At 47.5% G+C, this 25,454-nt stretch overlaps 1 protein-coding gene and 1 pseudogene across 1 annotated transcript; one reads left to right on the top strand and one right to left on the bottom strand.

The window, feature by feature from the left end:
* Positions 1 to 20,285: 20,285 nt before the first annotated feature.
* On the bottom strand, positions 20,286 to 21,344 carry LOC117190878 (annotated as a pseudogene).
* A 1,142-nt stretch (positions 21,345 to 22,486) lies between these two features.
* LOC117190984 lies at positions 22,487 to 24,169 on the top strand. The gene is made up of 4 exons (XM_033395964.1): positions 22,487 to 22,964; positions 23,043 to 23,661; positions 23,731 to 23,924; positions 23,993 to 24,169. Exons 1-4 carry the CDS (start codon positions 22,733 to 22,735, stop codon positions 24,097 to 24,099), a joined length of 1,152 nt encoding a protein of 383 aa, XP_033251855.1. The 5' UTR covers positions 22,487 to 22,732; the 3' UTR covers positions 24,100 to 24,169.
* Positions 24,170 to 25,454: the final 1,285 nt, after the last annotated feature.

Consider the following 25,454-nt stretch of genomic DNA (forward strand, 5'->3'; position numbering starts at 1 on the left):
CACAGATTTTCGTACTTTGTGGGGGCGGAAGTGGGCGGAGCGAAGTTTTGAAATATTTTTGTAGCAGTGACATATCACAGAAGTCTGGATCCAAAACATCGTTGCTCTAGATCTTATAGTCTTTGAGCACTAGGCGCTGAAGGGGACGGACGCACGGACGGACGGACGGACAGACAGGGCTCAATCGACTCGGCTATTGATGCTGATCAAGAATATATATACTTTATGGGGTCGGAAACGATTCCTTCTGGACGTTACACACATCCACTTTTACCACAAATCTAATATACCCCAATACTCATTTTGAGTATCGGGTATAAAAATTGCAATTAATTTGCGATGAGCGAAGAACGAAGAGCGCCGGTAATGATACCCAAATCCATATATGTACGATTGTCTGTTATGAAATGAAGTTGTTGGGCGATTTTGACAGAAAATGAATTGGCAGGGGGGGCGCCAAGCATCTCCGTAGGAAACGCCAATCAATGTGGAATTGCCACATTTCATGAGGGTATGTCGGGCATTGTGAACGATTGCCTGTGCATTTGTATTACAAGTTTTAATGGATATAAAATGAAGAGTGAACTACGCAGATTGATGAGTACAATTATTTTATATATTTTACGTAGAAAATTATTTTCTGTAGGTTGTGTCATCAATTTGTAAGGCATTTTTGCTATTTATAGAGAATTTTCTCCTAACGAAATGTCTTTAACCATTATTCCATAAGATGCTCGTATGAGACCATAAGTGTCGGCTAAAAAGAACTGAAGAGAAATAGTTTTTGGATTTGTTTGGCAATTGAAGAAATGCTGAAATTGTAATATTTACTCTTTGATTTTAAAATATATACAAGGCAACAAAAATTTACTCCGAGAGTGGAAATTATACATTTTGATATTAATATACAAATATTTGATATATTTTCTTATATACAATAAATATATTTCCTACAAATTTAATATATTATATTTATTTTAAAAAGTTTTACGTTTTTATTAGTTATGAGGCTTATAAAGACTTTTTAATAAACTCACGGCTAAATCAAAGTGTATGCTATTTAATTTCACTAATAAATCGAAGATTTAACTTAAGTATGGATGTGTTTCTTTCTGCTGTGCCATTACATAATTATATTTTATCTGTTGTAGTTAATCTGCTTCAAGTTCGGGTAGCAAATGCCACACCATAGTCGGGGATCGTAATACTATAGTTTTTATCTTCCATACTTTACTTTTTATAAGTGAAAATGAGTGTTGTCACACTGCTGTACAAATTAATGGCTGAGAGATACTGTGAGAGATAATCGTATATAAGTGTATGCGGCCTTAGAATCAGATACTTCCTGAATGGTCAACTAAAGAGGTATGATTTATTTTCTTCCAGCGCCCTTCATTCAGTTAAAGGCTGCACAGATGCATTATACTCTTTGTACCAGTATATTAACTCTGATAATATTTACTTATTCTCCGTTGGAAGCCAAACAATGAGATATATTTACATTTAAATGCATTTGCCTCACCCATACGAGGGGATACAGGTACAGATCCAGATACAACAAGATGGATCAAAAGATTCGCGTGCATCTTTCTGGCTGAAAGAGATAGCGGTGGGCCAGATATTATTGTTTAAACTAAAAGAAAATTCACTTCGGCACCCTATATACGATTCTGTCTGCAGGCTACGTGCGGGTATCTATGACATCCATATACCTATGGTGCAGTTTGGCGCCACAAAAGCGTATAATGGCTACACCAAATGGCGAATTCGGCTGACCGCTGTCGTCTGTCGGCTGATGGCAAATTGTTTGCTTTGGCCAGGCGCTGGCTCAACTTGTTACAGGGAGTGACAAATGGCGGCAGATATATCATGATCATCGCATAATGATGATAGTGTCGCTTCGTGCTGTGCCATGAAATCATCGATTGTACGCGCGTAACAATTAAAGACACTTCCACCGATCCCCAAGATTTATGACCTTGCAACGTGCGTCAGCATCTACTTCGGGGAGTGGGCGTGGCCGAGTTGGAAATCACAAATGAAATGGAATGAAATGAAATAAAAGGAATTTGGCCATTGATTTATGCAGCTGCTGCTCCATGAGATCTACACATTGAATAGATTGGCTGGCCCTCACTAAATCCTTTGAGCATTTCTAGCCCCAAATACAGATTTGCATAATGGCCGAGGCGTCGGCATCGAGAAAAGTCTTCAGTTTGGAACGATGAAGGATGATGGCGTTCCATTCATTCTTTTCTCACCCAAGGAGAGGTCCTGGCCGACCCCGAAGTCAAACAAAAGAATCATAATTTCCGGTTCCCTACACTTCACCCACCGCCACTTCCCTTGCTCCCCTGGGCTTCATGTGTGGGGAAATATTTGTCCCATTGTGCGGCAACTTACCGAAAAGTGGGGCTCGTCTTTACTGCTGGGTGGAAATTCTTCTAAGCAACTTGCCGCATATCCTGAGGCGATGCAGTGGCTCTGGTGCCGGTCCTGGTGCTGCTCCTAGGTCTTGGTCCTTTTCCCGGCACTAGTCCTTGTCTGACTGCAGCCAAGCGTCGCTCGTTGACGTTGTCGTTGTCAGCAGTTAATTGAATTAGTTGTTAATTTATGGCGATGTTTTCACTGGGAATTTCGTTTGTGAATGTGTGTGCGGGCCGGAGTTCTGCAGAGCAGCTCTCTGTGGAGTGGAGGTATGGAGTGGAGGGAAAGTCCCACCGAGACTTTCGAGCTGAGGCTCTGGCCCTTGCTCTCTTTTGTGTCACAATGCGGCGCGGAAACCAGGAGACTTGAGTTGATTAAATGCCTTTCCCGCCACCCAAATTGGCATTTAAGCAACTAGGAACGCGGCCGATGAGATAACCGAAAGCCAAGGTGCAAGGGCGAGAGGGAAACTTTTTATTGTGTTCCCATTTAATTTTAATGTGCAATTTGATTTCGCGCTTTTGTTCGAGGTCTTGTTCACGTTCTCGCACTCGTACTTCTCGGTGGTCGGAAGTTGTGCCCCGGCCCGGCCAGATGCCCGTGGAGCGTTCTGAGTACGCGGCAGTTGAATTTCAACTGAAATCCACATGCCACATAGCAGAAGCCGGCACCAACAATGTTGCCAGCGAGCATGTTGCCACTGCCACCCAGGGGCAACCACTGCTACCTAGCCAGAAGGCACTAGCACTAGACTCAACTGAAAGGAGGAGCAGGAGCTTTTGCAGAGCTTTCCGCTCTGGCGCATTCGCCACTGGGTGGGTCGCAGTTGTTGATTACAGAACGGTCGACGCTGATAAGCGGCCCGGGACTGGGACTGTTCTTGTGGATTATTGGTCTCCGTTGCTCGTGTTTATGGTTGAACTTGTAGGTTGGCGCCACTCATAAAACCTGAGTTTCATAATAGCTCCCCTAATTGCTGCCAAATCTAATTTTAATTCAGACTAACAGCGATCCAAATACTTCTTCAGAGCAAATAAAAGGGGGAAATGACTTAAGTAAATACTTTTGAATTGGGTTTCATGAAGAGTAAAAGCATTCAGCTTAGAAAGCTCATTCTGGCCTGCCCGATAAAAGCCAGATTTTGTGAGCCAACGTTATGCTGTCATGGATAATGTCAAATTACAGTTGTGGTAACTGTATCAGAATTAATAGTGGCTGTTAGCCACTCTATTAGCGACTGCAAGCTTTATAAGCTTAATGGAGAAGTACTTTTCTCTCAGTCCTGTGGTCCGAATGTGCATTAAAATACATTATTGCTATTTATGAATGGAAATAGTTATGTTTTAAATTTGTATTCAGTATCAAATATAAACATTAATGATTGTATTGAATTAGTGTACCCCGAAAAATGGTAGACGACTCTTCCCGGACCGAACTATACATATGTCTTCGAGGCGTTTAGATAGAGTTTAGCAAAGATTGGAATCAGTTGGTTATGTACACTACTTGATGGATTGTTTCGCATGGTGTTTGAACGAGTAGGGAGGTAGCAGCAACCTGTATCTGTTGCTTCTTCAGATAATAAATCGCTTGTCTGGTAATAATCAGTGATAAGTGTTGTCACACACACCTGCCCTGCCCAGTTCTGATAATAGTGCTGCAATTGCCAAAAATTGATAGAGCAAGCGATCCGATGCGAAAAGAAAACGAAAGGACTGTGTTTAGGAGGGCGGATCCAGCGACGAGTGGGAAAATATCCAAAAGAAGAAGTCAGAGTGGTTCCAATAAATATGTTCATTGTATTTCTGTATATATGTAGATTGTAGGTGCGCGTATGTGCACGACGACAGCTTGTAGCGGGGTGGGAAACGTAACTAAACTAGGCCTTACGATCTATGCTCCATGATGGCTTCAGCGCCGGGTGGATCGTGGGTCGTAAAGTCTCCCGAGCGCACCTCCGAGCGCGCGAGAGCGAGTTGAGACCGGAGCGCACGAAGTTGGCACAGTGCGCGGCAATCATCTGCTGCGGCGCGGAGCCTCTTCTCAGGGCTCAGGCGCAGAAACACATGGCAGGTCCGTAGCGGGTGTATTTCTGAGCAGACTCGGCAACGGTAGGTGCCTCTACCCCGTGGACGCCGGCTCTCCACGGTGCGGTTGGCGCGTGAGCGTGGGGCCATGTCTGGATACGATGAACTAGGAGGAACGAAAGTGGTCTAAGAAGTATTAGTAATGAAACTTGGAGCTTTGGAAGGTACATTCGCGTTATTGTTGGACGGAACTAGGGCGTTCTACTGGGAGGAGAACGACCTTTACAACAGGCCTTTTAAGGACCCCGCGGGCAGTAAGGATATCTACCACACGGACTCTATCGTCAGCGCCGGGATACACGGACTGGACTCTCCCGAGCCGCCATTCATTGGAGGGCAGGTTGTCTTCTTTGACGACAACCATATCCCCAACCTGGAGGTTTGGCGTCGGCGTCTGCCACTTAGTGCGCTTGTGGAGCTCTTTGAGGTATTCCTCTTTCCACCGCTGGCAAAACTGTTGGGTGAGCGCCTTTAAATGCTGCCATCGATTGATTATTGATTTAAGGTCACCCTTTATTTCGGGTTCGGCCGTGGACATCAAGGGTCCCCCGGTAAGGAAGTGCCCGGGAGTAAGGGCCAGCAACTCAGTTGGATCTTCGGACATCGGCGAGAGCGGCCTGGAATTAAGGCATGCTTCGATCTTTGCGAGAAGCGTGGAAAGCTCTTCGAAAGTGTACTTCCGAGTGGACGTGGCTTTGTAAAAGAGAGTTTTGAAACTCTTCACCCCGGATTCCCACAGACCTCCCATGTGTGGAGCTCCTGGTGGGATAAAACGCCACGGTCTGGAAAAGGACGTTCGTTCCGTAGGAAGATCACCCATCATTTGGGCTTGCAACTTCTGACTGTGGATGACGCATACCTTGCAGGAGTTTACCACCCCCTTCATGAGTTTATGAACCTTGGGAATCCAGAACTTGGATCGGATAAGTCGCACCATTAGTTGGTTCCCGCCATGAAGAGTTATCCGGTGGGTGAATTGCGCGAGAAGGCGGGATAGCCGGCAGCGGTGCGGCAGAATAATGGGATGCCGTTCGTCGTACTTCAGAAAGGTAGAAGTTGCGATATGTTGCTCTAGGAACGGGTTCAAATTCGGGATAGAACTTGACCTTGGCTCTGGCCGCTTCTCGCTTAGGCAGTGATACTCTTGGGAGTATTCCCTGCGCTGAGTCTCTTGGATAAGAGTGCGCTCAGCTTCGGTAATGTCTTCGCTTGCAAGGTGGTCCTCTTGTCCGGTGACCAGCTTCCGGCAGCGTTTTGTGAAGCGAAGGACACAAGCACGGACTTGCAGGGCTCTCTCCAGATTGGAGAACCGATCGAGGAAGTCTTCGGATGGGCTCGGTGCAAAATGAACCTTCATAGCACGTTGCTCGAGGGTTATCACGGGATCGTCCCCGCCTTGGGCTGGCCATTGATGCCGCGGCCCTTGCAACCACGCTGGTCCGTGCCACCAGAGTTGGTTCTCGACGAGCTCCTGTAAGGATACGCCCCTGCTGGCGAGGTCGGCGGGATTTTGTGCGGACGGAACGTGACCCCAATTCTCGACCTCGGTGGCTTGGGAAATTCTGGTCACTCGGTTGGCCACGAAGGTAGTCCAGTGGCAAGCAGGCTTTTTCAGCCAGGACAGGACCATAGCGGAATCTGTCCAGAAGTAACAGGTTGCAGGTGCGCTTGGAATATTTGGCAGGATAGCCGTCGCCATTTCGGACAGTAGCACGGCGCCGCATAGCTCTAACCGGGGGAGCGATACAGTCTTAACGGGTGCGACTCGTGTTTTCGCGGTGAGCAACTGCACCTTGACCAGGTGGTCAGTCTCGATGCGTACGTAGATCGCCGCACCGTACGCCTTTTCGGACGCATCCGAATCCACCTTGGAATGCGGATCTGGTCGAGAGCGGAGTAGCTCTGCAGAAAACTCTGCCAGCGCTGACGCATCTCGGTCGGAAGATCTTCGTCCCATCCCACTTCTTGCAACCAGATCTCTTGCATGAAGATCTTTGCCCGGACAATGAAAGGCGCCAACCAGCCCGCAGGGTCGAACAACCTTGCTATCTGGGAAAGCACCGCTCGCTTGGTATTGGATGCCGTAGATGCCAGTTCTGGCGGAACGAAGAAGAAATCGTCTGTTGTCGCCTTCCAGCGAATTCCGAGAGTCTTGGCTGTGCTTTCTGCCTCGAGTTCAAGGAAGTCGGTGTGAAGTAGATGGTCGTTCGGAATGGTAGTCAGGATATCCTTGTGGTTGGACGTCCATTTTCTCAGTGGAAACCCGGCAGAACTCAGGGCGGGCTTTAATTCGCGGATAGCTAGTTGAGCCTCAGTGGGAGAGTCTGCTCCCGCTAGGACGTCGTCGACATACACACAGGACCGAATGATGTGACTGGCTCTCGAGAATCGGGACTGGACATCGCCTGCAAGCCGTTGCAACACCCGGATGGCGAGAAAGGGAGCACAATTGACTCCAAAGGTGACAGTTTGCAGCTCATAGTGGCGTATCTCGCCCTCCTTGTTGCGAAACAATATTCGCTGGAAGGGGGTGTGCTTCGGATCTACCCAAATCTGCCGATACATCTTGGTGATGTCAGCATTGTAGACGTACCGGTAGTAGCGCCACTTCAGGATCTGAAGGGTTAAGTCGGACTGGAGAACAGGGCCGGAGTGCAGAAGGTCATTCAAGCTGATACCGTTAGTCGACGGGCTGGATGCGTTAAATACAACGCGGACTTTCGTGGTGGTGCTATCAGGCTTGAAGACAGCGTGGTGCGGCAGGTAGTAGGTTGAGGACCCATGAGTCGGAAGAACTTCTGTCATGTGTCCAAGCTCTAGGTATTCTTGGATCACGGTGTCGTACTGCTCTTGTAAGGGACTGTTTCTTTTCAAGCGATTTTCGTTTCTTAGGAACTGGGCCAGCGCGGTTGCCCTTGAATACCCCAGATCTGATCCGAGATGATCTGGGTCGCGAAACGGTAACGTGACGACGTATTTCGCGCTTGGCGTTCTTGACGTAGTTCGGAGGAAATTTCTTTGCAGTACGAATCCGACTCGCTTTCTATTTTAGTAGGAATGTCCTCCACCTCCCAAAACTTTGTGAGGAGTTTGTCTAACGGAGTCTCTAGCTCGGTGGAAATTTGCGTGGAGAAGGATGCGACCCTGCCTTGTACCGTGTTTGGCACTGGGCCTGTAAGAACCCATCCGAAAATGGTTTCCTGTCCGAGGAGAGATCCACAGATGTTCGTCTGTGAGCCGCTCAAGAGGATGGGTGGAAGGATGTCGGCAACAATCAGGACATCTATTTGTGAGCTTGCGTAAAATGTCGGGTCTGCCCATGGCAGGTTCCGCAAGTCTCGCAACGAGTGTTGCGGGATCGGATGGGGGGGAAGGCGGCCTGATAGTTCCGGCAGGACATAGGCTGTGGCGTCCAAGTGTAAGCCCGGCTTAGTCGGGGAGCGGATGGAAAAATGGCAGAGATTCTTGGACTGAGCGGATATGGTCTGATTGAGGCCCGAGACCTGTGCCTGGGCAAGTCGGAATGGCAACTTAATGATCTGGAAGAGACGTTCCGTAATGAACGTCGCCTCGGAGCCCGGGTCGATTAGAGCGCTTTGTCCCCAAGTGGCAAATATTAATAATAGCCGTGCCCAGGAGTACCGCCCTCTTGCCGGAGGCGAAATAGTTCTGAACGCTAGGCTGAGCTTCGGCACGAGTCGGAAGTGGTACGGGGTTGGGCACGGATTGGCTGGAAACTGGAGTGCCACGGTGCAGCAGCGTATGATGCCGGTCTCCACACGTGTTGCAGTTGTGGGCGAGTTGGCATTCACGAATCTGGTGACCTCTTACGAAACAGTTTAAGCAAAGCATTTTTTGCTTAATATAGCTGGAGCGAGCATCAGGTCTCATCTGAAGGAATTGAGGGCATACCCGGATCGGATGGTTCTCTTTGGAGCAAAGATCACACGTTCTCCGCTTCGGATCCACAGTTGTTCCGAACGAATGAACCCGCCTTGCAACAGGGCTCCCTTGGGAACGGAATGGGTTGGGATTGCCCTTTGAACTCTCTGACATGGGTAGACTCGCCCTGGAGTGAGCCTGAGTCTCCATGCCTGGTTGGCCATCCTCGGTCACCTCGAGAGACAGGTACCGCTCCGCCAGGAACTTGTCCATAGCGTGCCAGGTGGGAATTTCGGACTTGTGTGTCACGGACTGCTCCCAAAGCTCCAAAGTCGCTTTCGGCAACTTCGCGGATATGAGGTACACTAACACTCCGTCAGCGAAAATGCTGTCTGTGGAGACCTCGGAGGGGTTGAGTGTCGTAAGGCACTTGTGGACGGCCCTCTGAAGCTCTTTTAGCGCTGCAGCTGACTCGGTGCGGATTTGGGGCAGACTGAAAAGGATCTTCAGCTGGGCTTTGAGTATCAGCTTCTTGTTTTGGAAACGCTCACGGAGGGCGCTCCATGCGGACGCGAACCCTTCGTTCGTGACTGGAGCCTGTGCCACTATGTCGTGGGCCTCACCGCTTGTTTTTTTGTTGAGGTGGAACAGTTTTTCTACTGGAGCCAACCTCGGGTTCTCTATATATATGGCGGTGAACAGGTCTCGGAACGTGGGCCACTGCTGGTAGTCCCCACTGAAAACATCAGTGTCACATGGAGGAAGACGGCAACCGCCGGAAGTCGGCACTTGAATGGCCAGTTGAGGCGTGTGAGGGACAGTCGGGGGTTCGAGCTGATCGTTCAGTTCGGCAAGGCATTGCGCGTAGACCGCGTAGCAGTCATCGTACATCCCCTGGACGTCAGCTGCCCCCTCTGGATCTACTTCCGTTATCGCCTCCACACAGGCCTCGAACTCCGCGTCCACCTTCGCCCACAGGCTTCGGAGTTGATCTCGATGGACTTGGGAGAACGAGCGGGTTGGTGTGCTAGCATCTGGAGCGCTGAGCTTCTGGTCGAAGCGTGTCAGTCTGCTTGCAGCCAAGGCAAACTTACACCGTGCGGAACTGGCGACCGATTGGGCCATAGTGCTCGGAACCGTGCGAGGGACGACCGAGGGGAGCAACAAGGCCTCAAAGGCATGTGGTGTGTGAGCCCTGGACGTGGTCGGACCTCGCTCAGCTGGGGCCGGACGGGAAGCTGTGGGCGGAGAGGTTGAGGCGTTGGAGCTGGGTGGATGGGTCAAACTCAGCGAACTCCCCCGCCTAAACTTCTTGCGAGGTTTCTTCTCACCAGTGGGCATGGTTGGCTGATGGATTTGCGATAGCGCGTATCAGAGTCGCAAAGCAGGTGAGCGGAAATGGAGAAGTGGAAGTTGTGAACGACGAACCGTGGTTATGTGGCCTTGGCGGGATTTATCGCGAGCATTTATATAGTAGAAGTCGGGCACCGTGGCCGGAATATATAAATATAAAATACTACGATCAAATAAAAAACAAAGGGCCAACCAAGAGCGACTAATAAGGATGAGCAATGATATGGATGCACAAGGTACCCCTATATAGAGTCGGTTGCAAACGAATGTTGAAAACAATATACCCTCGAAGTGCTGGGTAGCGCTACACTTGGCGTACCGTTACGGTCAAGCGCGGCACCGAAAAATATTCTCCCACCAACAACAGCGCAAGCAAACGGTGGAGAAGCGAAAGCGAAAGGAAAAACGAACCGAATGCACCGCTGCTGCTGCTTGTATGTGTGTGCGTATGGATGTAAGTGCTATGTACCGTGGCTTGGGTTGACGACCCAACTTTTTGGCGAGATGTAAAACAACGGTTAAAAGGTTAAAACGGTGGATGACCGTTTTATATGCAATATGTATAATTTAAAATGCGTACGTATGTATGTATATGTAAGATAAATATACATATATGTATTGCCGTATGTATGGATCGTGTCTTATTTTTGTTGGCAATATAACTAGTTAAATACGGAGACGCAGTGATTTATTTTCTTTATTTATAAAACCGAAAACCGATGGAACGTTGAGCATGGAAAAAAAAAACAACAAACTAATTGCAAGCATATGAATTTATGATTGTTGTGAGCCGCTTGGATTGCGTTGCGATGTGTACATGTGCTTGTATGCATGTGCATATGTCAGCAACCAAAGCTCAGCTGGTAGCTGGGAGAGGTAGGAATATATACACTGGATCGGAGGTTGACCGCAGGAGCTTGCTCGGATCAAATTAAACCTTTGGAGAAGTAGGTGGCCACAACCGTTGGCAGAACGAAGTATGGTTTAATTTGGAGCTAGAGCGAGAAATGAATACATATGTATCTACATATGCCACGGGAACTCGGACTGGGATGGAAAACTCGCACAAAATCACTGCACTGGTGTTGGGCTTACTTATCTTGAACTTAGAGCGATCCGCCGATGCTGGCTGGGGTAAGCTTCTCCTTATGGGGAAGACGAAGATCCGGCTCGAAGGACCAATGTTTGTAGGAGGGCGGATCACCGGAGCGGCTTTCCAGCGACGAGTGGGAAATGTAGCATATCACATACAACGATTGTTGTGTGTGGCGGTGCCACTCGAGCTGGTCGGGGGTGTATCGGGCAGGACTGGTGCACGCGCTGGCTCCGGCTGTATGGTCGGTAGTATGGGGGGGGTTCCTATACTGGTCCTTTCGTTTACGTGCTCGCGTCGATGTCTTATCTTATTATTTTTGTTCGCGTGCAATACCCTGCGTATGACCGTATGACTAGTGTCAGGGGGTTGGGGAAGGAGGATGAGGAGGCTGGGGGAATCAGAAGGGACAAAGGAATTAAGGGGAAAGGGAAGTTTTTACAACAAAACGAGGGGGAACGTTGTGAGTTGCTGCGGACACCGCAACTCTACATTTATACCCGATACTTAGTCAGTATGGCTCTCCTCCGGCAGACGCCGCTAATATTGAAGGACACGACAAAGAGTGCGTGCGAGAGAGACAGAAAATCAGTCTGAGCGTGACGTCGGGCGCTGCGTAGCCAGTGCAAATTGATTTGTTCCTGTTGGGTATTAAAATGATCCGATCTGATCCAGATTCAGCAGTCTGATAGATATGGTCTTTATCTATGATTCTGCGTTTTTAGTATTCTCCAATCTGCAATATTGTGGATGCAACAGATTTTCGTCTTTTGTGTGGGCGGAAGGGGGTGGGGCGAAATTCTGAGATATACGTTTTATAGTGAGATCTAACAGAAGTGCGGATACCAAATTTGGTTACTCTAGCCTTAATAGTCTCTGAGATTTGTGGATGCCCCAGATTTTCGTCCTTTGCGGGGGCGGAAGGGGGTGTGGCGAAATTTGGACACGAAACGGTCAAGGTCCGATATCACAGGAGTGTGGATACCAAATTTGGTTCCTCTGGCTCTTATAGGTTCTGAGATCCTTGAACTCATATTTTGCAATTGGCAAAGCCGACCATGAAACCTGTGTGTTAGAGAGAGACAGAGCGAGAAAGAATGAAATTGTTTTCTTGATTCTGGCTATAATAATTATACGATCTAGTTGAGATTTTACACTCTAGAACATATAGTCCTCGTCTACGATTCTGCGTTTTTGGCTTTATCGTATCTTTAAAAATGTGGATGCCACAGGTTTTTGTCATTTGTGGGGGCGCAAGTGGGCGGGGCGAAGTTTTGTAATATTTTTTGTAGCAGTGACATATCACAGAAGTCTGGATACAAAACATCGTTGCTCTAGCTCTTATAGTCTTTGAGCACTAGGCGCTGAAGGGGACGGACAGACGGATAGACGGACAGACGGACAGACGGACGGACGGACAGACGGACAGACAGACATGGCTCAATCGACTCGGCTATTGATGCTGATCAAGAATATATATACTTTATGGGGTCGGAAACGATTCCTTCTGGACGTTACACACATCCACTTTTACCACAAATCTAATATACCCCAATACTCATTTTGAGTATCGGGTATAAAAAGCCCCAACATAATTTAGGGAAAATCAAAGAACACGGGCGACCGGGCTCATGTATGGTTTTTGTCTCTTTATGTTAAAAGTTTATAAACGATAACGGGGAGTTCGTTCACTTACGTACTTTCATGTTCCGGCCACGTCCAAAAGATCTTTCGGCGAGGGGAATACCTGTAAGTTTTAGAGAGAGAGCACACACACATGGACACGCATGACCACGGCTAACACCAGATTATCTTGATCTTCTTTTCTTTTCTTTTTGTTTAGGGACTTTTTTTGGGCATATATAGTTCATAAATCAAATTATTCCATATTTAACTTCTATATATTATTCTTTATTCAATATTTATTCGTTTATTCAGGTTCGTTGGGGTAGGTACATAGACCAAGGTGTGGGCGCACGGAAAAAGCTCCAAGCAGCTGGTTTCGTTTCACGGGCACAAAGGGGTCAACGGCCTAACAAGCGCACATATGTTCTTTGAGAGTAAATGCACAATGGGCCACAAAGAGGTTCATACGAGTTCTGCCCGTTCCGTTGGGGTTTGTTTAATACATTTAACCTGCACATGTCATGATCTGACTTTTAGGTTAGGGAGAAGCACGGTGACAAAAAAATTCGGGTCAGGGTCTCTTTTTTCTTGGACGAGTCTGGTTATTCCTTGTCATTAGCAAGGAAGATCACTTGGCATTTTTTGTTTAAGGCTCTTGGCCCGGTGGCTGGATGGCCCACTCTCGGTCGCGACGGCTCGCGTTGGGGCGGCGAAGAGCTCGCTGCGGCCGGCGCTAAAGCTCGGAAACGGCTGAGGGGCCGCCCTCTGTCGGCGCTGAAGCTCGGGAACTGCTGAAGGGCTCGCTGAGGTGGATGGCGGTGGACCGCTTTGGTGGAGGGCGTTGGGGCGTTGGGGGGAGCTACCCAACTCTACGGTGGTTGGATCTTTTGGATTTGTCAAAATGACAGTGGGAGGAAGAGGCCGATTAAAACGTCAGCCAAAAGAAATAATATGGGCAGCCCACGGTGACGAAGCGCACCCAATAGATGGCGTGTTAAAAGCTTAGCTTTCTTTAACCCAAAAGAAGGCTTAGCCAATTCGGGTAGCATAATTTTAGGGAAAGTTAAGACGTTGATGCAAACAATTTTTTTCCTTACAACAAGCGCACTACATAGTCCCCCCCACTTAAATCACGCTTGGGGTGGGACACCCAAAGTGGGATCCGCGCTTGTAACAATTCAGGTCAAGGTTTTATATCCTTGGTATGAAATTTACCTACAAGGCGGCCTTGAAGATCTTCAAGTTCGTAATAGCAGTTTCCTAGCTTCCTGCGCACTCGGGACTTTATAAAGGTTGGTGCTAACTTTGCGCTATAGCCCTTAGCGAAATTGCTTTGCTGAAAGTTACGTCTATATACTTCTTGTCCATCCCTATAGGAAATTTGTCTCGTTCGTAAGTTATAGGATCTGGCATTTCGGAAGTGCTGGGCCTGTATAGAGCCTTTTGCTTTGCTGCGAATTATGTCGAAGGAATCTTCTCGCGAAAATTGGACACCGCGATCTTCTAACATGTCTAGGTTACGCATCAGTTTATAGCTACTGGCATCGGTTACCATATGCTGTCCAAAAGCAAGCCGATACGGGGTAGTGCTTATGGCTAAATGATGACTAGACCGAAGTGCACAGCAAATGCTGCTTAATTTCTCATCCCAATTACGTTGATCCGGGTCAACATAACTTTTGATGGCCGCCAGAATGGATCTATTTACTCTCTCCGAAGCATTGGCTTGAGGAGAATAAAAGGCAGTATTGACATGAGAGATATTATATTTGTCAAGCAAGGAGTTAAAAGTGTGAGATTAAAATTGGACCCCATTATCGCTTACGATGGATAAGGTCCTAAAAAGTCTACAAATAATTTTTGAAAGAATCGAGAAGGTAATCCCGTATTGCCCATTGGTGGCTTTAAGGGTTGATTTGGATGCTTCGTGGTTTTACAGATATGGCAATTATTTATGAGTTCTTTGACATCCACCACTAAGTTTGGCCAATAATAAGATCGCCTGAGTCTTTCAAGGGTTTTATTTATCCCACTGTGGGCACACAAGGGATCCTCATGGGCAGCTTTGAGGACGGGTTTTACAAGGGATGGGGGTATTCCAGCAGGAATCGTCTGTGATCTTGGTTCCATCGGCATGTTCCGCACGCCGAAAGATGCGTTCATCTTTGATTTTTAGATCAGGCAATCGGGAACTGTTCAACCTAATCTTCTCTTTAATTGACTGATATTCTGGTGATTTGAACTCAGGAGAATCAGGGTCGACCAACATGCTATCAATCGCCAAGAAGGACAAGTCTTCTGAGTGCGTACGGGACAAGGCATCGGGGACTATGTTATCACTCCCTTTTCGGTGTAAGATTTTAGATTCAAATCCCTGCAACTTTAAGGACCAGCGAGCCAATCGGGAGCTAAGATCAGCCTGCGACATTAACCACTTTAAGGAGGCATGATCTGTAATGATTGTGAATTCTTGGCCCTCAACGTATGCCCTGAACTTTTTTACGGCTAAAACCGCAGCGTAACACTCTTTTTCAGTTACAGTGTATTGCTTCTGGCATTTGTTAAGCTTTTTCGACATAAAAGCAATTGGTACGTCTGCGCCCTCGTTGTTTTCCTGCATTAGAACTGCCCCTACGCCTGTATGACTGGCGTCACAGTGTATTGAGAATGGTATGGAGAAATTTGGGCTATGTAGAACTGGCGCGGAACACATTTGAGACTTTAATGACTCGAAAGCAAGCTGAGCCTCGTCAGTCCAAATAAACTTGCGCTTAGATTTCAGAGTATCTGATATGGGTGAACTAATAGCTGCATAATTGTGGATGAACTTGTGGTACCAGCCTGTCATTCCAAGAAATCGACGAACTTGTTTGATCGACTGGGGAGCTGGAAAGTCCTTAGCAGCGGCTATTTTGTCAGGATCAGTGCGAATATTTCCACAACCAATCACGTGGCCTAAATATTTAACCTCTTTCCGGCAAAATTTGCTTTTCTCCACATTTATAGTAATATTGGCCTTGGAAAGTTGGGATGCGACCAGGTACAACACCTCCAGATGGTGCTCAAAATTATCGGATATAACTAAGAGGTCGTCAAGATATATGAATATTTCATTCCGTAGATGGGCTGGTATGATTTTATCCATAAGTCGCGACAAGGTACAAGGTGCGTTGGTTAAGCCGAATGGCATGACGACAAACTCATATAAGGGGCGGCCAGGCACGGTAAACGCTGTCTTATCACGAGATTTTTGATCGAGAGGAATTTGCCAAAACGCGTCCTTTAGATCGATGCTTGTGATGAACTCTGCTTTCGGTAGTCTACTCAGGATTCTGTCTATAAGGGGCATGGGATATGCATCCTTTACTTTCCTACAATCGATACACAATCTAACCTTGCCAGGCTTTTTAACCAGCACTACGGGCGAAGACCACGAACTAACCGATTCTTGTATAACCCCAAGCTTAAGCATTCGGTCTAATTCCTCGTACATTAGCTTCTCCGTTGCCGGTGACACCGCATAGTGGCGTTGTTTAATGGGCTTTGCGTCGGCTACCTCTATCGTGTGAGTGATTACAGAGGTCTTTCCTAGACCTTGCTTTGAGTAAGATGGGAAGAGAGTTATTACCTCCTGTAGTAATACTTGCTGTGAAGGCCGAAGCGCCCTCATTGTGGGGTCTTCTAAGGTTTCAATACGTAAATTTTGTGTCATCAAGTCAACGGTAAAAGTTCAAAAGCCGTCCAAAAATCGATTCCTAAATAGAGATTACCCGTCAAGGAAGGTACAATATAAAAACAAAGTTCCTTGGATTCCCCTCTATACGTGACTTTTGCTGAAATTTTGCCGACTATACTTTGGCTCTTTCCGTCGGCAGTTCTAACTTTTAGGGACAGCGGCTTATATTTGACTTTATTCCGAATAACGTCGGACGCGCAACTTCCCCCTATGCAGCTAACTGAAGCTCCAGTATCCATTAGTCCTATGACTGGTTTACCAAAAAGCATAATCTGAGCATGGGGTCGTAAATCATTTGGTTTTCCAACTACAGAAGCTAAGAGCAGTCTTTTCTCAAGTTTGCATTGTTTCTTAAAATCGCTTCTTCGGCGCTGGGATCGATTTGGAGGGCTAGCAAGGTGGTCAGCGTATACGCTGTTTGACACATCTGGTATAATAAGGTCAGTGGAAGGAGAAGAATTGTTCACTCGGTATTGGTCGCTTGGTTGACCAGTTGTTTGCGTGCACTTTTCGGCGGTGCACGCGACAACGAGTTTTTTGCCGTGTGGGGGTTGCACTTTCTGCAACTAGGTTTAAAAGTACCGCCCCTGCCACAACCATAGCAAAATACCCTACGTTCGGCCATGCACTCTTGGTATCGGTGGCCTTTGCCACCGCAATTCCAACAGACGAACTCTACTGCTGATACTTCCAGATCTTCTTCTTCACCTACCTCTTCACTATCTGGGGTAATAGATTCGTCTAATATAGCATTGACTTGGCGGCGTGGTAAAGTTCGGTGGGCCGCCAGGGGAGGCTTGGTTTTAGCTACGGACTGCGTGAATATTTCTCGCGTTCGGACAAGGTGACGTAAGGATTTCACAGTCGCAGCCGACTCATACAATATTTCATGCTGTATATCTGCCAAAAGGTTTGCTCGCAGTGTCTCAACCAAGGCTGCCTCAGACATGGGCTCAGACAGTTTATCTGCCAATGCGGCAATTACGCCATAAAAATCATCAAAGGATTCGTTTGGTCGCTGTTTCCTTAATTCGATCTCTGTTCTGATATTCCTATCCGTTCTATCGTCTTTAAATTGGCCACGCAAGGCTAGGCATAGATCTTCCTAACAGACTTCAGGGACACTTTTATGATACCGCCAAACCACTCGCTGGCGCCTTCATCAAAGAGGTTACTGGCGTATCGAGATGTTATTTCAAAGTTACCGTCCAAAGTTTGCTTTGTAAGTGCTTCAATACGGTAAATGAAGTCCTCAATCGACATACCAGCCTTTCCCGTAAGCCGCAGTTTCCAATTAGACATTATCTGGCTAACACGATCTGCCCGAAGGGATGAAGCGGAGGAACCTGTGGAAACTCCTGAGCCAACATTACGGGTTTGCCCCAAATTCGAGGGATACGAACTATTTCCCGATTGATTGATCCCCGGCACTGGTACCTGTTCACTAGTGGACAGCCGAAAAAGTTGCTCGATCGTTTGCTGTTCTAGTTCTGCTACCGGTGGCATCCGAGCTGCATTTATTTTCGGGGAGGGTACAGAAGCCGTACTTTGAAGTCCATCGGAAATGTCTCGAACTAGCCGGTTAGTTTGATCAGCCATGCTGGTCGCCAAAATGCGGGTTTGCTCTACCATAGCTACTCTAATCGCGTCCATATTAGATATATTAGATATATATATATAGCAAATGCAACAAAAAAAATAATACAAAACAAGTCAAAGTCAATAGATATAGATATAGATATCAAAACAGTTTAGGAGCCATGCAATCGTTTTTGGGTAAGAATAGAGTAAAGCGGATTGCATTGTTTTCGGGTAGGGAAGGGACAGGAATGGGGTAACCTACCTATAACTGAAATCTGCCTCACAAGTTAGGTCCGTGGCAGGATAAATAATCCCTCATCCAGCGAAATCTAAAAGGTCAGATCAGAAGTATTTGGGCTGAGGAAGGTGGTGGATTAGTTCCACTAATCATCAGGTAGTATGGGAGTCCGAAGTCACCTAGGCTTACCGAGGCTTGCAACCTCAGTAATCTTCTCAGGGGTTCCTCGGGACAGCCAAAACCAAATTAATTAGGGGCAATCTCGGTAGAATTTCATCCTAAACGATTTGGAATGCGCTCTCCTTTCCTGCAGTAGTGTTCCTGCTTAGCTCCTATAACAATCTTCAACTAGTTGATAGGCTAAGCTCGACCCACGGAGTTATACCCAATATAAGTTATAACACTTCTAGTGTATCGGACCTACTGCACGCCAATATACCCTGCACGATACTAGGCCCTGTAGGCCATGATGAGCTTACACGGATCCACAGTATCCACTGGATAAGTTGCAGAAGAAAGACGAGCACAAAAACAACAAAAAACGAGGGGGAACGTTGTGAGTTGCTGCGGACACCGCAACTCTACGGTTATACCCGATACTAAGTCAGTATGGCTCTCCTCCGGCAGACGCCGCTAATATTAAACGACACGACAAAGAGTGCGTGCGAGAGAGACAGAAAATCAGTCTGAGCGTGACGTCGGGCGCTGCGTAGCTTCTGCAAATTGATTTGTTCCTATTGGCTATAATATATTGGATCCGATCTGATCCAGATTCAGCAATCTGATAGATATGGTCATTATCTATGATTCTGCGTTTTTAGTTTTCTCGAATGTGCAATATTGTGGATGCAACAGATTTTCGTCTTTTGTGGAGGCGGAAGGGGGTGGGGCGAAATTCTGAGATATACGTTTTATAGTGAGATCTAACAGGAGTGCGGATACCAAATTTGGTTACTCTAGCCTTAATAGTCTCTGAGATTTTTGAATATCCCCAGATTTTCGTACTTTGCGGGGGCGGAAGGGGGTGTGGCGAAATTTTGAAACAAACTCGTCTCGGTCCGATATATTAGGAGTGTGGATACCAAATTTGGTTGCTCTAGCTTTTGTAGTCTCTGAGATCTAGGCGCTAATGTTTTACTCTAAGCAAAGCCGCCTATGCTACGTGTGTTAGAGAGAGACGGACAGACGGACAGACGGACGGACAGACAGACAGACAGACAGACAGACAGGGCCCAATCGACTCGGCTATTGATGCTGATCAAGAATATATATACTTTATGGGGTCGGAAACGATTCCTTCTGGACGTTACACACATCCACTTTTACCACAAATCTAATATACCCCAATACTCGTTTTGAGTATCGGGTATAAAAACGGTCTAGCACGGATAAAAATCAGGTGTTACTTTTGACCAAGGTATTTCTTTAAATGGGGCAGGCCGAATCGGGCTGATCTCCCAGAACTTTTATTTGATTTTTAGCTTTTATTAAGCTTATTACTCCTTATTGTTCGGATACCACGAGGAGAGAGAGAGATGCTTCTTCCGGAAATCAAGGCCTCATCCCATCTTTCTTCCCTTTTTCTTTTGGATTTGTCAAAATGACAGTGGGAAGAAGAGGCCGATTAAAACGTCAGCCAAAAGAAATAATATGGGCAGCCCACGGTGACGAAGCGCACCCAATAGATGGCGTGTTAAAAGCTTAGCTTTCTTTAACCCAAAAGAAGGCTTAGCCAATTCGGGTAGCATCATTTTAGGGAAAGCTAAGACGTTGATGCAAACAATTTTTTTCCTTACAACAAGCGCACTCCATAATATATCCAAAAGAAGAAGTCAGAGTGGTTCCAATAAATATGTTCCTTGTATTTCTGTATATATGTAGATTGGAGGTGCGCGTATTTGCACGACGACAGCTTGTAGCGGGGTGGGAAACGTAACTAAACTAGGCCTTACGATCTATGCTCCATGATGGCTTGAGCGCCGGGTGGATCGTGGGTCGTAAAGTCTCCCGAGCGCCCCTCCGAGCGCGCGAGATCGAGTTGAGACCGGAGCGCACGAAGTTGGCACAGTGCGCGGCAATCATCTGCTGCTGGCCTGAACAGACTGGAAACCAACACTGGACTGAGAACTCGAACGTCTTGTTGTTGCCAAATCAGCGCCCTAGACAGTAATCAGTTGATTGCCCGACCGCTAATCCATAGGCAAACAGTTGAATAGCTCAAAGTCTTCAGCAGAAGCATTTTATTGACAAGTCTCACTAAATTCCATCGCTGCCTGCTTAGGTGACAGTATAGGTAAAGGCAAAGCCCGCCTCCGATTGGCTGTAAACGTCGTCGCTGTTGAAGAGCACCAGCAGGGGCCCAGGATTATTGGCTGAAAGAGATACCGAGACGTTGAATATAAGAAATAGACGGGTAGGCAATTCATCTGAATGCCACTGAATGTCTCGCAAAGATCTCAAGCTTTAAGCATGAAGTGTTTATGGCAGCTTTGCTGTATAAAAAAAGCTGCTTGAGTACTCACTTGATATAACCACATCCTTCTGGATGGAGCCGCAGAAGTAGGTGGCGTGCTTGTGGCTATCTTCGAGGGTGGCCTGGGGCACCATGAGGAAGTCGGCATCGAGATCGCTGGTGCTGTCGCTGCTGTAGCAGGAGTTGTCGGTCAGCAAGGTGCTGGCTGACTCCTGAGCCCCAACGTTAAAGTGGTAGGCGCGGATGCTGATGTGGCAAGGAGTTGAGGGTAAAGTAGGAATCGCTTTCAGATTAGTGTTCCTAGATTGCTTACTTGAGTTCGGTGGTAGTTTCGGTGCGACGGAAGCAGATGGCGTAGCTCATGCGGGAGGGATAGATACCGGCGCGCTTGTTGTAATTGAAGGACTTGACGACTCCCTTGGCCTGGGGGAAGTACTGCAGGCAGCCGGGTGGGGCCACAAAGAAGCCATCCTTGATGGTGCTTGCCCTAGTCTCGACCTCCAGATCGCGGACCGAGGCTCCACGACGGATTCTCCATCGGTGGCGTTGAAGGGTACATAGATGTGCTGCCAGACTTCGGTTCCGCACAGCTTCAAACCGTTTACCTCGAAGTAGTCGTTGGTGCACTCGGCATAGGTCAGGCCCGTGCTCTGCTGCGTCTCCAGCGTGGGCTGGGCCAGAGTCATGGCGAAATCGATACGCAGCTGGCAAACGTACTTGCTGTAGGCCTTGATCTGGTACTCGCACTCTCGCGGCGGGTAGGTCGGATTCACCAGGTTGATGTTCTTCGAGGAGGTGGTTCCGCCACAGACTGGCGTCGCCACAGAGCCACAGTCACGAGCAGGAGGAAGGTGCCTGCAATGTAGTCGTTCATTGTTCTGGAACTCCTCCTTTTATGGAGCCCCCTAAGCTGCGATTCGCCAACTATCGCTGACAGTCGCACAGCTAATTAGCAATGTTTCAGTGTCGCCATACACGATCGATAAGGTTTACCGCGGCCCAAGGGGCACCTGCTTTTTGTCAAGAGAGAAGCAATTTTCCCAAACATTTGACTCAGACAACTCATTGAGTCCCTCATTTCTTTCTACTATAAATAAACGATCAAAATAACGATATAGAGGTGTTCGATAAAGCTGCATGCCGGAGCAGTAAATAGCTTGCCCAAAAATTGTACCGGGTATGTTTTTATTACTGATTCGAAGCATCTCCCTCTTGGAGTTTCAATCATTAATTTGTGTCCTTAGTTGGTTCAAAAAGAGATACAAGAGCGAAAGCATCGAAAATTGTACTTTATTTATTTATATTAATGGAAAACTCCGCTGTCGATACGTCTATAGCTTGAAGTATATGCAATCAAAGTCGATTGGTACACTCTCATCTATTTATATTCCCTGCTCAAAATTCCATTTTGTTTTACCGATGATCCTCAAAAGATATCCCACTACGTGCCTTTCAAAAATAATCAACAACACCGACCGAAATTTGAAATTAGACTATTTCTGGTAGTAAAAAACCTTTTTGTTTCGGAATTGAAGATTTAGCTGCCATTTCCAGCTTTTATTGTGCAATTCTGCCTGTAACAGACAGGTATTTTGTAATTTCATTCACAAAGCATTTATCTTCGAGAATGATGTGTCTGCGTAGCACGTTTTCATTTTTTGACATCATCAGCAATGATTGCTCATCATCGTTGTTCGCACTATCATCACCATCTTGATTCGGTGTGATGACACCCGATAATGAGAGACCCATGGTGAGAACTGAATAGTGTGTATGTGTATACATTCTCCTACTTGTGCACGGATAGTACAGACAGAGGGCAGAGTGGGCAAACATAACCCAGTTTCAGCTGATCGAAGATCACAATAATGAACATTTCCTTTAGGTTCAATGACTGGGCTGGGCAAACAAGTTAATAGGAGCAACTAGCGTGCTTTTGAATATTCATGGGGCGCTGAGAGAGTGCTGGTACTGGGAACTTCTTACTTCTTACCAAATATTGACACGACTGGCTTCTAACACGAAAATCTCATCACCGCATCGGTGTTGCCAGAGGCGTTGCCTCTTCCATGGCTGCTTCTGCTGCTGCTGCTATTGCTGCTGCCCCCGCCATCCGACGTATAAAAGCAGCCCACGGACCGGGAGACTCTCACAGTTGATGTGAAAGTATAGCCGGGAAAAGAACAAAACCAAAAATTATATTATGATTGTAACTTCGCTGCTACTCGTGTAGTGCATGGCATACGCGCATGCGGAGACCTTGACCGACTTATATGCAACGAATGCTACGGTCACGGGAGTGGTTGAGCCCGCTGGGATGTGGCGACAGGCCAGAAGACGCAGCACTCTGGAGGATACTTGCATCACCACCAGCGGCATTACGGGCACCTGCCTCTCCCGTTTCAAGTGTATGCGGCAGTCGGGCACCGTCAATGGCTACTGCGGCACCTACGGAGTCTGCTGTGAATGTGAGATTATTCGCCGGAAACCCGTGTACTCCAATGAAGACTAGCTCTCCCTTTCCCCTCTTCTGCTCTTCAAACCAGCCAACATGCAGAGTGGATCGAGCACGCGTCAGAAGCGAACCATCATCAAGAACCCCGCAGCACTGACCGGCGATCTCAGCACCTACACCATCGAGGCGTTCAGCGTTAACGTCCAGCAGCTGCGCATCGATTTTGAGCAGTTCGAGCTGCAGCAGCCCATCCTGACGGACTCGATGCTGGAGTGTCAGGACTACTTCGAAGCGGGCGGCTTTAAGATGTGCGGCCTCAACACGGGCCAGCACATCTATCTGCCTTTTAATGTTGCCGCCGGGATCGAGCAGGTGACCCTTACCTTTGCGGTGCCCACACGCTGGACGGGCACCAATTGGCGTCTGATTGTGACCCAGCTGGAGGGTCCTGCAGCCAGCACCAAGCGCCGCTCTAGTGCAGCGAGCTCATTCGCCGGAAGCACCAACACGCTACAGGACCTGCGCAGCATCTTTGCCTCGCACCACGCGGACTACGAGCTGCTGGCTCCGGCAGGCTGTCAGCAGTACTACACGGATCTGACGGGCACTATTCGCAGCTTCAACTACCAAGCGATGATTGGCAGCAACTATATGCCCGATCTGAACTATAATATCTGCATCAAGTCGGTGGCCAGTGCCAGCATGATTGAGTTAGTGCAGTGGAGAAGAAGGGGGAAATCTTGAGGGTGAAGCATTGATGAATTTTCTAATATTCGTAGATACGCCTTCAGCAAATTCTCGACGGCGATGCAGATTGGAGATACGGAGGGCTACGACGAGTTCTGCCGGGCCACCGTCCACACGACGGGCAGACAGGAGGACTACCTCATGATACCGCAGGGCATTCTAGCCAAGAACACCGCCTATCAGCCCACCTACTACTGCGGCACCAATGACAACCTCTTGGTCTATGGTAAGTGAACGGTGGAGAGGGAGAGAGTAATCCTTGAACCGCTCTGATATTGAGTTACCTCTTCACAGCCTCGCCGCCCTACCTCATGCACTTCTCCAGCGACGAGATGACTCTGGACGAGGCCGTGGAGACGGGCTTCAGCCTGACGTATCGCCTCAGGACCTCAATCCTGTAGTCCTGCAGTCCGGTAGTCTGTTGACTGGCAGTTTTTTGTAAGTGGCCATTTAAATAGGTTTTTGATAGGTTTTTGTAGCAGGCTATCCTAGAATTTAATAAACTAGATTCGAATGTCTTTAGGTGAAGTGAGAGCTAAAGCTCTTTCCATTGGTGTTTCGCAATCGGTTAACGAGCTTGTCAGAGTTCAAACGAGGGGATTATGAGGGGAGGCTGGGGGGTAACATATGTACATGTGTATCAAAGATACGGAAAAAGTTCGAAAAACGCATTAAGGAGCTCGTGTGCGGTCTGCGACACGATTATCCTTTTAGTTGCGTAATTAGTGTGATTAAAGCCGAGCAGAGAAGCGAAGTGAAGCGCGCTCCGTTGGGGGGAAAGAGCGTGAATGCTCCTCCGCGCCTCAGTCGTTGCCACACGCAACAGCACCCCCCATAATGGAGATAAGCGACAAACAAATACAAATGTATAAAACGCACCATTGGCAGCATTGAGCTGTTAGCATCGAACCTCTCTCCCCCAGCTACCTTTCACTTTGACAAGGTACTATATTTTTTAATACGCTAATTGTTAGCCGCGCATTCCGTCCGCGATCTGGCCGCTTGCCCCATTGCTAGATCAGCTCTGAGAATATCTCACCCCCGCACTGAGTCTCATGCCCTCATATGTGGCGTGGCACTCACTCCAGTCTCGGGAGTGGTGTAAATTGTAAAATAAGCCAATCGGGCACAGGCCCAATCCCAACGGTCAATATTGATGATTGGCTAGGGGGTCTCTTTATGGCTGGATTAGCGTGTTCGCACCTGCTGTGGACAGCCCTAAAAAGCGGGGGGCCTAGGCAAACACTCCCTGAACAGAGCGAATGGCAACTCAGAGGCTCCCCCTCGAAGCCCCCTTTCGATGGCAATCATTAATGGTTGCCAAAATGGAATAAAGGTAACTGAATAAATGGAAATAGTCGAGCGATACGTGTATTTGTGAGCAAGCGACTTGTTCCATGGCCACTGAATCTTGATAACTATTATTTGCATTTATAAGACAGAACCCTGGTACCCTGGAGCCATGCCATGGTTGACTACGAGGCAATTTGTATTATTTTTTTAATTTTAGTTTTTTCATGTTTCTATGAGCATAATCTCATACGAGTTAGGTATTAAAATGTACGGAAGCAATCTTCTCCTCACATACAAGCAGCCGAAGGGTAGCAGACTGTCGATTCTTTTGTCTCGCTCGTTTTCGTTTCCCGTTTTTTCTTTATTTTTTTCTGGGGGCAAACAACAAGCAATAAAGCAAAGTTCCATTGGAATGGCCTGCAAGGGTTTCCGCAGGTACAAAACAGCTAAATGTTGCTCATAA

The sequence above is a fragment of the Drosophila miranda genome (genome assembly GCF_003369915.1).
Source record: "Drosophila miranda strain MSH22 chromosome Y unlocalized genomic scaffold, D.miranda_PacBio2.1 Contig_Y1_pilon, whole genome shotgun sequence".
In the NCBI taxonomy this organism is placed as follows: domain Eukaryota; kingdom Metazoa; phylum Arthropoda; class Insecta; order Diptera; family Drosophilidae; genus Drosophila; species Drosophila miranda.

Excerpts from the sequence above, each read along its gene's own strand:
- LOC117190984 (XM_033395964.1), top strand. The coding sequence starts at position 22,733 with ATGGCATACGCGCATGCGGAGACCTTGACCGACTTATATGCAACGAAT. Across the intron at positions 23,662-23,730 it reads GCCAGTGCCAGCATGATTGA|ATACGCCTTCAGCAAATTCT; the intron begins GTTAGTGCAGTG and ends TAATATTCGTAG. Across the intron at positions 23,925-23,992 it reads TGACAACCTCTTGGTCTATG|CCTCGCCGCCCTACCTCATG; the intron begins GTAAGTGAACGG and ends ACCTCTTCACAG.